Here is an 18,245-nt window from a genome sequence, read left to right as displayed (position 1 = left end):
GGAAAAAGAACTGGGAACAATACCTGCTGGAATGCATTACCTAGCATCTGGTTATGAGAACAAATAAACAGCTGCTGCTGCTGAAACTGTGCAACTCCAATTGGTGAACCCGTTAGCACCAAAGTACTATGGTGTGATATTGATATCAAATCTGTTTATCAAGCTAACTCATCTGCTTAATTCAGTCCACATCAGACTTTTAGACTCTGGTTATGTTCACTGATGATTGCACAGTGCCAATTCCTTTGCAACTCCTCAGATAATGAAGCAGTCCATGCCCACATGCATCAAGACCTGAGCTGAAAAGTGTAAGTAATATTTGTGCCATACAATCAGCAGGCAAAGACCATCTCTAATGAGAGAGAAGTTAATAATCTCCCCATGACATTTAAAGGGATTATCTCGCTGAAACCCCACCATCAACATCCTGGGAATTACCACTGATCAGAAACTTAAGTGGACCAACCTCACAAATACTGTGGCTACAAAACAGGTCAGAGGCTGGGAATTCGCAGCAAGTAACTCACCTCTTATTCCCCAAAGCCTGTCTACTGTTTACAAGCACAAGTCAGGAGTGTGACAGAATACTCCCCAGTTGCCTGGATGAGTGAAGTTTCAACAACACTCCAGAAGCTTGTCACCATCCAGGTCACAGCAGCATGCTTGGCAGCCCATCCAGCACCTCAAACATTCACTATCAATGGTGCAAAGTGGATCAGTGTACACCATGTGCACTATGCACTGCAACAACAAGCCAAGGTTCCTTCAACAACACCTTTCAAACCTGCATCTAAAAGAACAAAAGTGGCAGGTACATTGGAACACTGCCATATTCATGTGCCCCTCATTTCAAAATATATTGTTGGGGTAAAATTCTGGAATGCTCCCTAATAGCACCACAAGGACTGCAAAGGTTCAAGAAGGTGGTTCACCAGCACCTTCTCAAGAGAATTTAGGTATGGACAATAAATACTTATCTTGCTAGCTATTCCCACATCCCACAAATGAATAAAATAAAACCTGACTCAGACAGCTTTGCAGGATTCCAGGCCAAAACTGATTAACCAGGCAGCCAAGCTCACTGACAATTAGAACCAGGAGGGGTAAATGTGCCCGCAAAAACTGGAATCCCTCAAATGTATATGCGTACACACATACATGCATGCATGCCCAGGTTTCAATGCATGTCAGATACCCACTGACCCCAAAAAGCTCATCGGCAGAGAAGCTGTTCCCAAGATGGTAACTGTCCATTTTCTGGGTAGATGTTCCCTGATGGGTTTGTAGCCAAAATCAAGACAGCTCACTAACATGAAATAAGACCTGGATAGTCATGCTTCTACAAAGGGAAAACACATTTGACATCCAAACGTTTATATAGATCGGAGAGGGGGAATCTACATACTTTACAATAGGCAAAGTTGTAGACCCATTAAAAAGTGGGAGGGACCAACGATATTTAGAAGTAGGGAAGGGAGCGGCTCACAAAATGAGAGCGCGAATAGTGTAAGGTAGAGTAGAGCATTGTTGCAGTTAACAATATCCTGGAAGATGTTAGGCAGGCAAGTTCCACTTCACCTTTTCTTTTTGGCCTTTCTTGCTGTAAAGGAGTAGAAGTTTTTCTCCCTCACAATACCTGATTGGTTCAGTTTCTATTATGGGAAAACAACAGTCACAATAGAAACTAGATTAGGAGATTTGCTTGGCAGATGAGATTGGAGTTTTGGATTAAGACCAATCCCGGTTCCTCCTGTTATTCCTTTTTCTTTTGTTCCCTTCAAGTTTAAATTCCATTTCCTGAACCAGTAGTACTGTTAAATATTTAGGTCCTTACCTTTTCATTGGGGTTCCTCCAAAATTCAAATCTGTGAAAAGAAGAAAACAGTCACTTGAGCGTCAATAGTGAATTGTGTATTCAATCAGCATAACTGAATAGAGACAGTAGAAATATCTGCAGACAGATTAGACACTTTATTTTATTTAAAGAAAACAAAGAAAGCAGATTAATTCTGCAAAACAATCATGGCATAGCAACAGAATACAGATCAAGCATCAACTTAGTTCTGATGAAAGGTCATCGGCTTAAAACGCGAACTCTATATTTCTCTCCCCATATGCTGCCAGCCTGGCTGAGCATTTCCAGCATTTTTGTTTTTATTTCAGATTTCCAGCATCTGCAGTATTTTGCTTATGTATTATCCCATTGCTGTTGTGTGGGATCATGCTGTATGAAAACTGGCCGTCATGTTTATCTCCATTACAGCTGACTCTGCTTCAGAAGCAATTAATTGACTATGAAATACATTGGGATATCCTGAGAATATTTGAAGACACTATATAAGTGAAAGTCCTTTATCAAATTGCATAATTGTTGGCTAACTCATCCATTGATGAGCAAGTTACTAAAAGAAAACAGAGTATTCTAATATTTGTTCCCTGAAGCTCTTCAATCCACAATTTGGAAACATATTCATTGCCAATCCTATTCAAATTTCTCAATGAATACAGTTTGCACTTATCTTTTCAGCTGTACGTTTAGTCACTTTCCCCAATTTCTCAGCAGTGTTCCCTCTCAATTTTCTTTGCACTGGACAGGCTACAAACTCCTCTGAGCACAACTGTTTTGTCCACGAGAAGTTTACATTTAAATCATGACTTGCATTAATGCTGGAAATCTCCTGACAAACTAAGTTGCGAGTAACCCATTTGTTTCAATGTGTGGTACATTCCAGATTGCTGCATAGCCGCACACGCGGGCATCTTGAAGAGAATATAGTGTTTCATTTTTGCCACAGAGAAACTGGAAGGACATTCAATAGTAACTTTCAAAAAGGGACAAAATAAATATCTGAAGGGAAAAGGAGCTAAGGGACAAGAACAGGAGACGACTAATTGGGTAGCTCTACCGAATGTGCTGGCAAAGGCATGATCGGCAAATTCCGCCCCCCCCCCACCACCACATTCGTTTATGAGATGTGGGTGTCACTGGCCAGCATTTATTGCCCATCCCTAACTGCCCTCAAGAAGGTGGCGGTGTGCTGCCTTCTTGAACTGCTGCAGTCCATGTGTCGTAGGAACATTCACAGTGCTTTTTGGAAAGGAGTTCCAGGATTTTAACTGATCAGGAGTGAAGGAACAGCAATATATTTCAGTCAAGACAGTGTGCAACTTGGCAGGGAATCTGCAGGCAGTAGGGTTCCCATGCATCTGCTGTCCTTGTCCTTCTAGGTGGTAGAGGTTGTGGGTTTGGAAGGTGCTCTTGAAGGAGCCTTGGTGAGTTCTGCAGTGCATCATGTAGATGGTACACACTGCTGCCACTGTGCATCGGTGGTAGAGGGAGTGAATGTTTAAGGTGGTGGATGGGGTGCCAATCAAGGGGGCTGCTATGTTCTGGATGGCAACGAGCTTCTTGAATGTTGTTGAAGCTGCACTCATCCAGGCAAGTGAAGAGTATTCCATCACACAGCTGACTTGTGCCTTGTAGATGCTGGACAGGCTTTGGGGAGTCAGGTGGTGAGTTACTCACCGCAAAATTTCCAGCCTCTGACCTGCTCTCGTAGCCACAGTATTTATATAGCTGGTCCAGTACAGTTTTTGGTCAATGGTAACCCCCAGGATGTTGATAGTGGGGGATTCAGTCATGGTAATGCCATTGAATGTCATGGAGAGGTGGACAGATTCTCTCTTGCTGGAGATGGTCATTGCCTGGCACATGTATGGCACGAAATGTTACTTTCCATTTATCAGCCAAGCGTGAATATTGTCCTTGTCTTGCTGCATAGGGGCACAGACTAATTCAATGTCTGAGTCGCGAACGCTGCTGAACATGGTGCAATCATCTGCGAACATCCCCGTTTCTGACCTTATGATGGAAGGAAGGTCATTGATGAAACGGCTGAAGATGGCTGGGCCCAGGGCACTATCCTGAGGAGCTCCGGCAATGAGGTCCTTGGACTTAGCTGATCGACCACCAACAATCACAACCATCTTCCTTTGTGCTAAGTGGAGAGTCCCCCCCCGCCCCACCTCCCCCCATTTCCCACTAACTTAGGCTTTGCTAGGGCTCCTTCACACCACACGGTCAAATGCTGCCTTGATGTCAAGGGCAGTCACTCTCACCTCACCACTGGAGTTCAGCTCCTTTGTCCTTGTTTGCACCAAGGCTTTAATGAGGTTAAGAGGTGAGTGGCCCTGGTGGACCTCAAATTGAGCTTCTGTGAGCAGGTTATTGTTGGCTAAGTGCCGTTTGATAGTGCTGTCAATGACACTTTCCATCACTTTGCTGATGATTGACAGCGGCAACTGGCCAGGTTAGATTTGTCCTGCTTGTGTACACAGGACACACCTGGGCAATTTTCCACAGTGCCAGATAGATGCCAGTACAGTAGCTGTACTGGAACAGCTTGGCTAGGGGTGTGGCAAGTTCTGAGGCACAAGTCTTTAGTACTATTGCCAGAACATTGTCAGGGGCTATAACCTTTGCAGTATCCAGTGTCTTTGGCCGTTTCTTGATATCACGTGGAGTGAATTGAATTGGCTGAAGAGTGGCATCTGTGATGCTGAGGACCTCTGGAGAAGGCCGAGGTGGATCATCCACTTGGACTTCTGGCTGAAATTAGCTGCAATTGCTTCAGCCTGTCTTTTGCACCGATGTGCTGGGCTTCCCCATCTTTGAGAATGGGGATATTTGTGGTATCTTCTCTTCCAGTTAGTTGTTTAATTGTCCACCAACATTCTTGACTGGATGTAGCAGGGCTGCAGAGCTTAGATCTGACCTGTTGGTTGTGGGATCACTTAACTTTGTCTATCACCTGCTACTTCTGCTGTTTAGCATGCAAGTAGTCCTGTCTTGCAGCTTCACCAGGTTGACACTTCACTTTGGTGCTGCTCCTGGCATGCTTTCCTGCACTCTTCATTGAACCAGGTTGACCCCCCCCCAAATTTGATGGTAATGATAGAGTGGGAGATATGTCGAGCCATGAGGTTACAGATTGTCATTGTATACAATTCCGCTGCTGCTGGTGGCACACAGAGCCTCATGGATGCCCGGTTTTGAGCTGTTCGAAATCTATTCCATTTAACAAGGTGGCAGTGCCACAAAACGTGATGGATGATACTTTGTCTCCACAAGAACTGTGTGGTGGTCACTCTTACCAATACTGTCATGGGCAGATGCATCTGTGGCAGGTAGGTTGGTGAGGACGAGGTCAAGTAGGTTTTTCCCTCTTGTCAGTTCCCTCACCACATGCTAGGTGACACCCAGTTTAGCAGCTATGCCTGTCAGGGCTCAGCCAGCTCAGTCAGTAGTGGTGCTACGGAGTCACTCTTGGTGTGGGCATCCATTCTGTGCCCCTGCCACCCTCCGAGTGGTGTTCAAGATGGAGGAGTACGGATTCAACAGCTAAGGGGATGGTAGGTTGGAACCAGCAGGGGGGGTTTCCTGCCCATGTTTGACCTGATGCCATGGGACTTCATGGGATCCAGAGTCGATGTTGAGGGTTCCCAGGGCAACTTCCTCCTGACTGTATACCATTGTGCCGCCACCTCTGGTGGATCTGTCCTGTCGGTGGGACAGGGTGTACCCAGGGATACTGATGGTGGTGTCTGGGACATTGTCTGTAAGGTATGATTCCATGAATATAGCTATTCAGGCTGTTGATTGACTCATCTGTGGGGCAGCTCTCCCAGGTGGGGGACTTTGCAGGGTCAGCAGGGCTGGATGTGTTTTTGTCGTTTCTGGTGCCTAGGTAGATGCTGGGTGGTCCGGCCAGTTTCGTTCCTTTTAGACGGCTTGATTCAACTGAATGGTTTGCTGAGCCATTGCAGAGGGCAGTTAAGAGTTAACCACATATCTGAGCGTCTGAAGTCAGATGTAGGCCAGACCAGGTAAGGAGGGCAAGATTAGTGAAGTAGATAGGTTTTTAACGACAATCACCCATGATTTTGTGGTCATCATTACACTAGCTTTTAATTCCAGATTTTAAGAAGTTAATTGAATTGAAATTCCACCAGCTGCCGTGGTGGGATTTGAACCTGTGTCCCCAGCTTGGGCCTCTGGATTACCCAGTGGCATTATGCCACTGCCTCCCCGTGAATTCTATGGACAGTCTCACTCCCCCACAGTTCTTCATAAAATGCTCTGGGAGCTACATTAAAAAATGACTGGAAAACTGTAACAGAACAATGAGTGATCTTTAAGATGTAGTTTCAGGTATAGGCTAGATAAATTTCAACAAGAATGAAACTTGGGAGAAACGAAGTTAGGGCTCCTTGAGTGACGAGGGAAATAGAAAATATGATGAAACAAAAAAAAAAGCATAAAATTAAAACCTTAACATGTAATGGCAAGTTTAATTAACAACAGAAACCATTAGGTGTCCTGCTACTGCAAATTTTAGCTTAACAGAAGTATAAAAATACTTGATGAATGTGCACTCTTTAAGTAAGCATACAACAAAAAAATCAGTTGGGCTCAAATTGGTGCCTACCATTACTCATTTATAAATCTCACCTTTCCCTCCCCAAAACTCCTGTCCAATTAATCAAACTCTGGTGCTCCGAATTCATCTCAGCATTGTATTGCACTTTCCCTACATAGTGTTTAGTTTCAGGGGATCAATCCATTGGGAAAATAGACAATGTATTGGTAAGGTTTCTCATCTCGCCCAGTTCCCCCACACTTCCAATATCTCCTTCAATGATCATTATAGTTCCCACCCTCTCAGGTGTCCAGTTATTGAACAATCTTTCCAAAGAAAAGTCAACCAAGGCAGAGCTTCAAACTGATCGCTAGATGAGATCTCAAATTCCATGTTTAAGGCTACCTTTAATTTTAGCCGTTTAAGAAAAGATAAATGGCTAATAGCTATTGAAAAATAAAATCAGCATCAGGAACAATTACAGTGCAGAAAAATGGATTTCTGATTGAGATGGTATATTACTAGACACAATTTGGTCAAGGCTCCTAACAATCTCCAATATATTTGTTGAGGAAAGAAACCGTTTGAGGCTTTAAAGCTTTCTGAATATTAATGAAATGAGATTTCTAAACTATATGTCTTCAAGTAATTATTCCTATTGGACCATGTTTAACAGCCCAACAAGAGCAGGAATCATTGGTGTATTGGTTTGAACGGAATTACACACAATCACTTCTTTAGCCCTTCACAACTCTTCTCAATAGTAATAGACTGGCTTGCTTTTAAATACATACTGCCCACAAGATTGGCGAGGGATGAATCCAAGTCAGTTGCTAGTAGTTTATTGTTTTGCTGGATCATTGGCGGTGTTGCTTCATTTTTGGCAAGGAGAGTTGGCTGTGGCATCAGTATTTCACCTGGTTGGTCAAAACCTTAGTAAGAAAATAATGGTATCAAAGTTAAGGTACAATCTATACTTTTATAGTTACAATTACTGAGGCTAGCTTTCAATACCATATTTTAAAAAATTAATTGAATTTTAATTCCATGAGCCGCTGTGGTGGGATGTGAATCCCTCTTCCCAGAGCATTTGCTTGGGCTTCTGAATTACAAGTCCAGTGACATTACCCCTACGTGACCATTTCCCAATGTATAAATGCAAATTCAATGTATTAATGCTCATTATATTGTTCCATATATCATGGATGAGGAAAATTAATAAGCAGCTTGATGTTATCAGAGACTGTCTTTTCAAGAGTTTCAGGGGAGAATGCAACAAGTGACTCAAAAGTGTCAAAGCAACTATATGCACAATAAATTAATTGTGCAATTCGGTAGTTTGTGATTTTTTAAATGGTAAAACAAACACACACCACACACAAAATACAAATCTGATCAATAGTTTAGCCTGTACTAAGTGGACTGGTACCATGAATATTTTCTGCCTTTGGTCAGGCAGCAAATACACTGACCATAGATACTAGGAGCAGGAGTAGGCCATTCAGCTCTTTGAGCCTGCTCCGCCAGTCAATATGATCATGGCTGATCCTCTATCTCAATGCCATACTTCCGCTTTTCTCTCCATACCCCTTGATGCCCCTAATATCCAAAAATTTATCAATTTCTTTCTTGAATATACTCAGTGACCTGGACTCTACAGCCTTCTGTGATAGAGAATTCCACAGGTTGACCACCCTCCAAGTGAAGAAGCTTTTCCACATTTCAGTACTAAATGGCTTGCCCCGTTTCCTGAGACAATGGCCCCTGGTTCTAGACTCCCCAACCAGGGGAAACATCCTCCCTGCATCTAGTCTGTCTAGCCCTGTTAGAATTGTATACGTTTCAATCAGATCCCCTCTCATTCTTCAAAACTCTAGTGAATACAGGCCCAGTTGAACCAATCTCTCCTCATACAACAGTCCTGCCATCCCAGTTAACAGCCTAGTGAAGGTTTGCTGCACTCCCTCTATGACAAGTATATCCTTTCTTAGGCAGGGAGACCAAAACTACACACAATACTCCAGGTGTGTTCTCACCAAGGCAGTAGCTGCAGTAAGACAACCCTCAGGCTTGCTGTTTTTCTGGCAATTGTATATGTCTCCATACTACTCCATCATACTACTCTCCAGCAGGCAATTTACTATAATTTAAACTACCTGGTACTGCAGCAAGCAAAAACAAAATGATGGTTACATTCCATTAAAGACAGAAATAATCATGTAATCCGCTTAAATCATCTACAAATTTTGAAATCATGCCCTGAACACCACAGTCTAGGATATTAAGATATATCAGGAAGAGCAAGGGTCCCAACACTGACCCCTGGGTAACTCCACTACAAACCATCTTTGAAATTGCAAGATGGGCATTTGAACATTTGCAACCATGGTTAAGCTGAGTAAACTGACTTTTAGTTTATTTAACATTTTAGCAGAAAAATACATTGGAAGTTAAAGTCCTGTGCCTGTAAATTAATATATAATCTGATTATGTGTGAAAGGAAAAAAACACTAGAGATGGTCAGTAAATGAGGAAATATTGCATACTGATGTGGTCTGGCCATTTTGCGGCACCTTTTTCTTTAGGCCCCATCCGGAGTGCTGTGCCCAGTTCTGGGTGCCATACTTGAAGAAGGATAGAGAAGAATACACAGAGGAGATTCACAAGAATGATTCCAGGGATAAAGAACTGTAGCTATGAGGATAAATTGGAGAGGCTGAGACTTCTTTTTTGGAGAAAGGAAGGCTAAGAGGAGACTTGATAGAGATATTCAAGATCCTGAGGGGTATGGACAGGGTAAATAGTGAGAAACTGTTCCCACTTAAGAGAACATCAAGAACCAGAGGGCATAGATTCAAAATAATTGGCAAAAGGAGTGAAAGTGAGGTGAAGAAAATTTTTTTTTATCCAGAGGGTGGTTGGAGTCTGGAACGAACTTCCTGAGAGGGTGGTGGAGGCAGGTTCGACCGAAGTATTTAAAAGAGAACTGGATCGCTATCTGAAAAGAAAGAATGTGCAAGGTTACAGGGATAAGGCAGGGGAGTGGAACTAGGTGGAATGCTCTTTCAGAGAGCCAGTGCAGATTCGATAGGCTGAATGACCTCCTTCTGCACTGCAAAGTTTTTGTGATTCTGTAAAATACTCATGAGAAGCAACGTTCTATCAGCAGAGTGAATAGCTTTTGTCTAAAAGCTTGTTCTGTTTGCACTGTCGCAAGACATTATACTAACAAAGGGAAACAGAGAGCTACACATAACTGGGAGACACAGAAAAACATATTAATACTACCTCAACTGTCTTATCAGTGTGAACATAAAATATGATCTCTAGTTACCAAAGCTCAACAGGTCAATAAAATCCAACTTACCAATTCATTCAGCAAGACGACATCAGCCCAAAGTGGTGGCATGTAAAGCCAGAAGAAAGTTGAATCAATGTCAGAATTGAATGCAGCACATTAAGGGAGCACTCAATTGGTGAGACAATATTGTTACAATGTGGTCCATTTATAGTGGAAGTATACATACACACTGTAACATCTCCAGTCCAAACTATGAAATCCAGAAAAACTAGATGTCCGAATTATTTTTCTCCAAATCAGCCCTGCAATTCTTAGACTTGCCACTCATGATGCTGCAACAGCCCTAGATACGCTAGATCGATGCCTGGAAGCCATGTGGATGAGCCAGGCAGGTGACCGGCAGCTGCAAACTTTGTTGTATTTCTGCTCCTGCCTGCCTGTTGTATAGGTTCCTTTCCCTGGGCTGAAGACTCTGAATCGAAGCCACTGGCAACTAGGCCAAGGTGGAATGCGGGTGGTGGTGGGGCCGGGGGGGTGGGGGTGGGGGGGGCATGCGGAAGAAAGATGAAAAAGGGGCCAAGTACTTAGTGTGTATATGTGTGCACGTGTGTGGGGAGAGGGGCTGATTACAGTATGTGTTCGGGGGGGGGGAGGTGGCAGGAGAGCGGTGGAAGAAGAGGGGCTGATGAGTGTTTGTATGGAAAGGGGCTAATTGTTTTGTATTTGTGGGGTGAGGGGCTGATTACTGTGTGTATGGACATGTATGTGTGTAAGAGAGAGTGGGGAGAGGGGTTGATTACTTTGTGTAATGGGAAAGGGACTGATTACTGCATGTGTGTTAAAATAAGGTCACATTGAAAAATATTTTTGGAAGCACTGGTGAGGAGTGTAGTGATTAAGTAATAACTTGAGATAACTAAGTGTCTTCAAAGGTGTACTATGAATGTATTGGAATTTACAAGCCTTAAAGAACCTTTATAAAGGAGCGTATTGCTTAATTGTTGACTATGTTCAATTTTATTCTGGACACCTACATATTAATAAATCAGCCCATATTTTGTACTCTTTTATATGTCTTTAACAAGAGTTTAGGCGTGTTTTATGTCTTAGGTACATATTTATATCTGGTTCACAAGCTTGTGGTTAGGTATTCTAAAGTAATTCTATAATCCAGACAATTCCAAAGCCCAGAAATGCTTTGGTCCTAAGCGTTCTGGACTGGAGAGTTTACAGTGTACTAAATCTCGGTAATAGGGCGGAGAGAGGCAGAAAATATTTTCTGAAAAACAATCTAATATAAACAGAAGCTAGAAGCAATAAAACTGCTTGAATTGGTCCCAGCATCTGAATAAATGGTCGCTAGGTGCACTGAATCTTGAGCCCACTATCATTAGGCCAGCAAGCTGTAACACAACAGGTGACCATAGCCGCCAAAGAGGAAAAATGGGTGCTACATAATCAAATATCTAGACCCAGGTCTCTTGTCAGCTAATCAAAGACAGGACAGTTTTGCCTACTTACAGAATGAGGAATGTTGAGTACCTTACAGGAAGGAAAGGGTTTGGCTGTACATACTTCTTAAAAATGGCTCTGGCAGAGTACACCAACAAATTTACTACATAATGTTGCTGCAATTTTCTATATAATGAAGGATTTAGGCAAGTAATGCAAATTAGCATTATGCATTTACCACTTGCATTCTTGGCATCACCGAGACCTGTTTTGGATCCAAACACAGAGTCAAAGTCTACGTTCAGCGTTGATGGAGCCATCATTTGTGGTGCTGGTTGAGGAGCAAATCCTAGAATAAGAGTTTAATGCAGTCATTATCAAGAACAAAACAGAAAATAAATACAGGAAGACACACACAGGAGGGGGGAACGAGAGAGAGAGAGAGCGAGCGTGCGAGAGACGGACTTTACATAGTGCCCTATCACACCTCGAAGACGTCCCAAAGTTCTTTAGGACAAATTGATTACTTTTGAAATGGTATAGCCATTTTCCACAGTCAAGATCCCACAAACAATATGTAAAAGGTATGATCCGGTTTTTTTTGGTGGTGTTGTTTGAGGAAGTAATATTCGCTAGAATTCTGTTTTTCTTTGAATAGATGTACAATCTATTTTTATATTCAGTAATTTAGCCTGATGAGACCTGTTTTTAATGTTGTATCCAAAGACAACACCCTCTGACATTGCACTTCTTCAGTATTACACCTAAATATCAGCTAAAAGTGCATAATGCGAAATGAACATACAACCTTTAGAGTCAGAGGCAAGGAAGCTGACACTAATACACAAACTCAAATTCAAAAGTTTCAATCATTTATTGAGGAATTCTATAAATTTTATTTCTAGAAACAAATGTTGCTATTGTTATATAATTTTCCTAAATAATTCTACCAGCACAGTTAACTCCTTTCAATGTACTGTTGTCTATCAGTTGTTTACACACATGATTTCAAATACAATATTTCAAAAGGTGAGCGCTCAAGACCTTCAGTTCAACACTACATATTGTACATCTGTTGCAGCTGAACTTGACCAACTGGAAGAATATTCAGTCATTGCAACATCACAACTAAAAGAGCAAAAGTCTCTTAGAAGACCAGAAAAAAGTTCCGATGAAAGGTCATTGGCCTGAACATTAACTCTCTTGCTCTTGCCATAGATGCTGCTTGACCTATTTCCTGCATTCTTTTTATTTTATAGTAAGGAAATCCTAAAAGTTACACGTACCCAAGAAATCACAACTGAACTACTTTAAAATAGGTATCTGCAGTCAATGATTCATTGCCAACTCTCCAAAAACCAAATTTGATCAAAAACTAAACTGTTCAATTCAGTAATTTGTACTTGTTAAATTATATCAGTGCTTCTCAAATTGGAATCTGCAGGGCCCTGGGATTTTGTAGAGCCTATCTGGAGGGTGTGTGTGTCCACAAAGTAACTTGAAGAATAAAATTCAGAGACTTTGAGAGGAGAGGACTTGTCGAAATAATGGGATGTATCAAGAAAATCAACTTGCTCTGCTTTTATCTATAAACCTTAAATGAAAGACTACAGGAAGTGGTCCAGAGTAAGCAAATGAGCAGTGGCCTCAGGAAGGTTTAGTGCGAGTGTGGCTACCACATATGGAGACAGGAGCGTGCATGTAGAAATGCTGACAATGGCAGGAAGGTTTCCAATGTAAATAACCACCCGGCTGTCTTCTGATTTTTGCAGACACCATACTGAACACTGGAACAGAATTCACTGAACTGGTTAAAGGTGTCAGTATAGTAGAGATTGGTTATTAAGTTTACCAGTTACCGTGTCTATCAAATATATATTATAATTTAAATAGGGAACCTCTATTTACTAATCCATTTGAAAAGGGGTCCTTCAATCAAATACGTTTGAGAACCAGAGTTACAATATAAATACATGAACAAAGTCTAGTTACCTTATATTAGCTACATTGAACTTCACAAATATATCTCTTTACAGCTTAAAGATGATTCTTCTAGCTTAATTTCTTTCTCTTGATTTGTGTACTTTTGACAACATACCAAATGCAGTCAGCCTCTTCTCAGGCCCACTATATGCTGCTCAGGTCAGTATGTGTAACAAGTAAAATACAAATCACATGCAGCTATTATTAAACAGTTTGCCATCCTAGTCTGATGGAACTTTAGGTACTGCATCTATTTTTGGTCACTGAGAAAGGAGGATTGGAGACATTCAAAAAGTGAACGTACAGACATAGCCAAGATTGCAAAAGGAGTGCAAAAGGGAAATTGTTACTTTTTGAAATTAAACTCTAAGTGCAAGGCAGGATGACACAGGTTCAAACTAAGAGGGGATAAATTTATGACTGATTAGGAAATTCTTCACGCAAAGTGACTAAATTATGGAATGACGACTAGGAGCAGTGAAAATGCAAACCCTGGAACTGGGTGCTAAATGGGGAACTTTAGGATATTTCCGGATTTGATGAATCAAGATAGGCCAAATGGCTTTCCTCATTCATCTTACCCTGTGACAGGTTGAAACTTCTCTGTCTATTGAAAGGACTGTAAAGGAAAATGGGAGAGGAGAAAGATTGGGGAGAAAACACAAAAGGAGAGATAAGAACGTACATGCTAGAGAGTGAAAAAAACAAATGGGAGGGTTGGACAAGGGCATGCATAAGAAAGAGCACATGGTGGAAAGGGAGAAACAGAAAAGAATGTATGTGCACAAGTGCACACAAAGGTCTGCATGGATGAGAGACAATGCGAATTAGCATGTCTAAGAGCGAGAGATAGGGACTGCACAAGGGGAGAGAGAAAATGAGTACAAGAGCACAAGCAAGCAAGAGTACAACGCAAGTGGAATAAACATAAGAGGTTGAGTGGGTGGGAAGCAGGGAACAAATGTGTATGAAGAGGGAAGGCAGGAATCAAGAGGCAGAAACTATACTTCTCATCATGAAGCAACTCACCAAGAAAGGGATCATGGGTAGGAATAATTTCAGGAACAGAAGCAGGTCCTTTTGAGGTGAAAGAATCTGATGCAGAAAAAAAAAGAGTTCAGATATGAAGGTTGGCAGTATTCCACGCCTTAGGAAAATGCTATGACCATCTATCAGTTTCCATATTCACACTGACAATTCAATAAATACACTGAATATGACTGCATTTTCAGGTACTTGGATGCTTAACTTAAGTCTATCTTGATAGTTCATCAAATATAAGTCCTCTGCACATTCAAGCTATACTGTCATCTAACCACACCAAGCTAAAATTCGCACCCCTTCAGAAACAATTAAACACACTGTTAATTTTTTATAAATCTAGTTATTATGACCTGACACAATTATGGACCATCAAAATTTTCTAGCTTTTTCTCATTTAAAAAGGAAAACAGAAGATTTTTTTTTTACCAAATTCAGTTATTCTGTGAAATAACTGTGTCAATTAAAATTTATTTTCAGAGAATAGGATATGGCATTAAAATAGATAGCTCCAGGTTGCATGATGGAGCTAGAATGATGGGCCAATTGATTAGATTAAAACGTGCCGCCACTGCACTGCAATGACTTTAGATACCTGCAGCAAAGATGTCTACCTCAGGAAAGTGTTCAACTTTTGTAGATATAGCAGGACTTGGTTCAGGAAAAGAGTTGAATACGTCTAGGAAAGAGTTACAGAAATTATGTGTAGTACTAAATTTCTTCTATTTCATCAGCCCATTAGCTGGGTAGTGTGATTTTACAGACATGAATTCGACCACATGAAGCACGTAACACTCTTTTCATGCAATTTTTCAAATAGTTTTTGTTCTGAAATGTCAAAAATACAATGTCAAAATAAAACTATTTTCCACTTGGTATTTTTCTTATTCATTCATGGGATGTGAGTGTAGCCGGCTAGGCCAGAATTTATTGCCCATCCCGAATTGCCCTCATTGAGGGCATTTAAGAATCAACCACATTGCTGTGGGTCTGGAATCACATGTAGGTCAGGCCAGGTGTGGACAGCAGATTTTCTTCCCTAAAGGATATTAATGAACCAGCTGGGTTTTTACGACAATTGGCAATGGTTTTGTGGTCATCATTAGACTTCTAATTCCAGATTTTTATTGAATTCAAATTCCACCATTTGCCATGTTTGGATTCAAACTCAGGTCCCCAAAACATTACCCTGGGTCTCTGGATTACCAGTCCAGTGACAATAACACTACAGCCTTCCTCCCCTTGGTCTACAGACTCTCCATTATTTTAATGAGAAACAGTGCAGCAGTTCTGACCAAAAGGTTTTTTTTTTGGAACACTGTCCATCCAAGTAAGCTATGAGGGTAGGGTGAAGAATATTTACATACAAACATGGAGCAGAAGGAGGCTGCTCAGCCCCTCAAACCTGCTCTGTCATTCAATGAGATCATCACCCACCTAGAGAATCTTTCACCCTCTTATTAATCAATAATCTATTTATCTATCTCTGCCTTAAAAATATTCAAAGGCCCTGCTTCCACTGCCTTTTGAGGAAGAGTCCCAAAGACTCATGACCCTCAGGAGCAAAAAAAATCCTCATCACTGTCTTAAATAAGCGACCCCTTATTTTTAAACTGTGACCCCTAGTTTCAGATTCTCCCACAAGAGGAAACATCCACTCTGTCAAGACCCCTCAGGATCTTAAAGATTTTGATCAAGTCATCTCTTACTCTTCTAAGCTCCAGTGGATACAAGCCTAACATATCCAATCTTTCCTCGTAAGACAACCCACCCATTCCTGGTATTAGTCTAGTAAGCCTTCTCTGAACTGTTTCTAATGCATTTACATCTTTCCTTAAATAGAAGATTAATACTGTACACTACTCCAGATGTGGTCTCACTAATACCCTGTGCAACTGAAGCATAATCTCCCTACTTTTGTATTCAACTCCCCTCGCAATAAACAATAACATTCTATTAGCTTTCCTAATTACTTGCTGTACCTGCATTCTAGCCTTTTGTGATTCATACACTAGGACACCCAGAGCCCTCAATCTCAGAGCTCTGCAATCTCTCACCATTTAGATAATATGCTTCCTTTTTATTCTTCCTGCCAAAATGGACAATTTTACACTTGTCACATTATACTCTATTTGCCAGATTTTTGCCCACTCACTTAGCCTATGTCACTTTGTAGCCTCTTTATGTCCTCTTCACAACTTACTTTCCTACGTATCTTTGTGTTGTCAGCAAATTTAGCAACCATATCTTTGGTCCTTTCCTTCAAGTCATTTATATAAATTGTAAAAGGTTGAGGCCCCAGCACTGATCCCTGTGGCACACCACTCATACATCCCGCCAACCAGACAAAGACCGATTTACGGCTACCCTTTTTCCTGTTAGCTAGCCAGTCTTCTTGAAAACAGATTTGTTCCTGAAATGTTGCAGTCTTTTACGAACACACAACAGTAACAATCATAAATTTGTAAGTTACCAGCTGAAGTTTTGAAGTGTTCAAACCCTAACTAATGCAGATCTGAAAGATGGGCACAAATTCAGGCCAGAAAACAAATGCAAACTGAAGTTCTAAATTCGAAGTGACCAATGTTTAGACATTTAAAATAAAAAAAAAGTAACTGGAGGATCAGGAGAAGTGATTTGTTGCAGTATTAAATCCTGCAATTTTCACCTTAATTTAATTTCTATAGATTTCCTCTCATATATTTAGTCAGCCTTTTAAGGCATTGTGTACTGCCTCTCTACCAACCTGCAATTAAAGCTAGCCGTTGGCCTTAAGAGTTGACAAATGCTCATTCCAGTCAAATCACCAGCATTATTTAGACTCTAATATTAAACAAAGTGTAAAATTGAAGCAATGGACCAAGCACTTTTTACAATGATGGGATTGACCAAACATCAACAGAACCATTCTTTCATAGAGATAAAATCACCCAAAAGGTATTTCACACAAGCAGTCTGCTTTACTAGCGTGCCCTTAACAAATCTCAACACTCAGAATTTTCCCAGAGACTAAGTGTGGTGGCGGGCGGAATTAGTGGTGAGTTTCTATTTGATCGGTGGGTTGCGTTCTCATGCCTGATCTTCTGCTCAAAGCCTCTTTAATTAAGCATAGGCGAGCTGCTCACTGAATCATGTGGTAGGGCAGGCACTGATTCACCCACCTGTCACTTCATAGGGTCAAAGTTCCTGGCGCCACATTTAAACACCACCGGAACACACACACATTAATCTCTGCAGCTCAGCTGTGTGGTTGGAAGTTCTGGAGATGGCTCTGAGGGACAAGTAGTGTGTGCCAAGGTTTAGCCACGGCTCCTTGGAAGCTTCAATTAGAGCCATCCGCCTGCTCTGGGTGGTTCTTCTTCCGAGGGATGGAGCCAGGAAGTCTATCAATCTCAGCTCACTGCCATGAGAGGCGGTCGTGAAGGAGGTCAGTTTTGCAGGCAATTGCCAGAGAAATGCCATCCAGTGCAGGAAGAGGATGAATAAGCTTATCCACACTATCAGGGTAAGTCAACATGCAGCTCATTTCAAACTCTCACTATCAAAATGGCATTACGCACTCAAAGCGTAACACAGATTGGGGTTCTCATGCAATATTACCAAGGAAGCTATCAGCATTGAAAGCTTATTCACCAATATTTCTCATATCTTGCACAAACTGCATCTTCAGCCCTTACTGGGGGGGGGTGAAGGCGGTGGGGGTGGTTGTGCTCAGCACACACAGGAGGCACACATGCTTTCCAACCTCGATTCCATCCCTTCTCATCGCATCCCATCTATTTGTCTTCATGAAGGCCAAGCTTGCCCAGATCAAAAGGGAGAGATCCCAAACTGGAGGAGGGATGGCCAACATCCAGGAGCTCTCCAAATTTGAGAAGAATGCCACCGAGTTGGCAGGGCAGGACAGAGATCGCTCCTTTAGCTTAGGTGAGATCAGCCTCTCCTAACAAGCCAGTATGGATGAGCTCTTCATGAGTTGATCGCATCCTGATGTTCAGAGTGAGTGACATGTAATGTTGGATTCAGCCCGTTCATGAACAAAATCTATC

At 41.6% G+C, this 18,245-nt stretch overlaps 1 protein-coding gene across 9 annotated transcripts in view; it reads right to left on the bottom strand.

Annotated features, from left to right (window-relative positions):
* Positions 1-18,245, bottom strand: part of si:ch211-200p22.4 (phosphatidylinositol-binding clathrin assembly protein) — a 162,823-nt gene that overhangs the window by 12,790 nt on the left and 131,788 nt on the right. For 6 of the 9 annotated variants that reach the window (XM_041195488.1, XM_041195491.1, XM_041195493.1 and 3 more), the window contains 5 exons: positions 14,792-14,875; positions 14,185-14,250; positions 11,411-11,521; positions 7,214-7,351; positions 1,835-1,865 (listed from right to left, as the gene is read on the bottom strand). In XM_041195488.1, coding sequence (XP_041051422.1) covers positions 1,835-1,865; positions 7,214-7,351; positions 11,411-11,521; positions 14,185-14,250; positions 14,792-14,875 — 430 coding nt within the window. The remainder of the gene's footprint in view (positions 1-1,834; positions 1,866-7,213; positions 7,352-11,410; positions 11,522-14,184; positions 14,251-14,791; positions 14,876-18,245) is intronic. The other 3 variants (XM_041195495.1, XM_041195496.1, XM_041195494.1) reach the window with 2 other exon arrangements.

Source organism: Carcharodon carcharias, chromosome 9 (assembly GCF_017639515.1).
Source record: "Carcharodon carcharias isolate sCarCar2 chromosome 9, sCarCar2.pri, whole genome shotgun sequence".
In the NCBI taxonomy this organism is placed as follows: domain Eukaryota; kingdom Metazoa; phylum Chordata; class Chondrichthyes; order Lamniformes; family Lamnidae; genus Carcharodon; species Carcharodon carcharias.
This window is presented reverse-complemented; position numbering and strand designations above follow the sequence as displayed.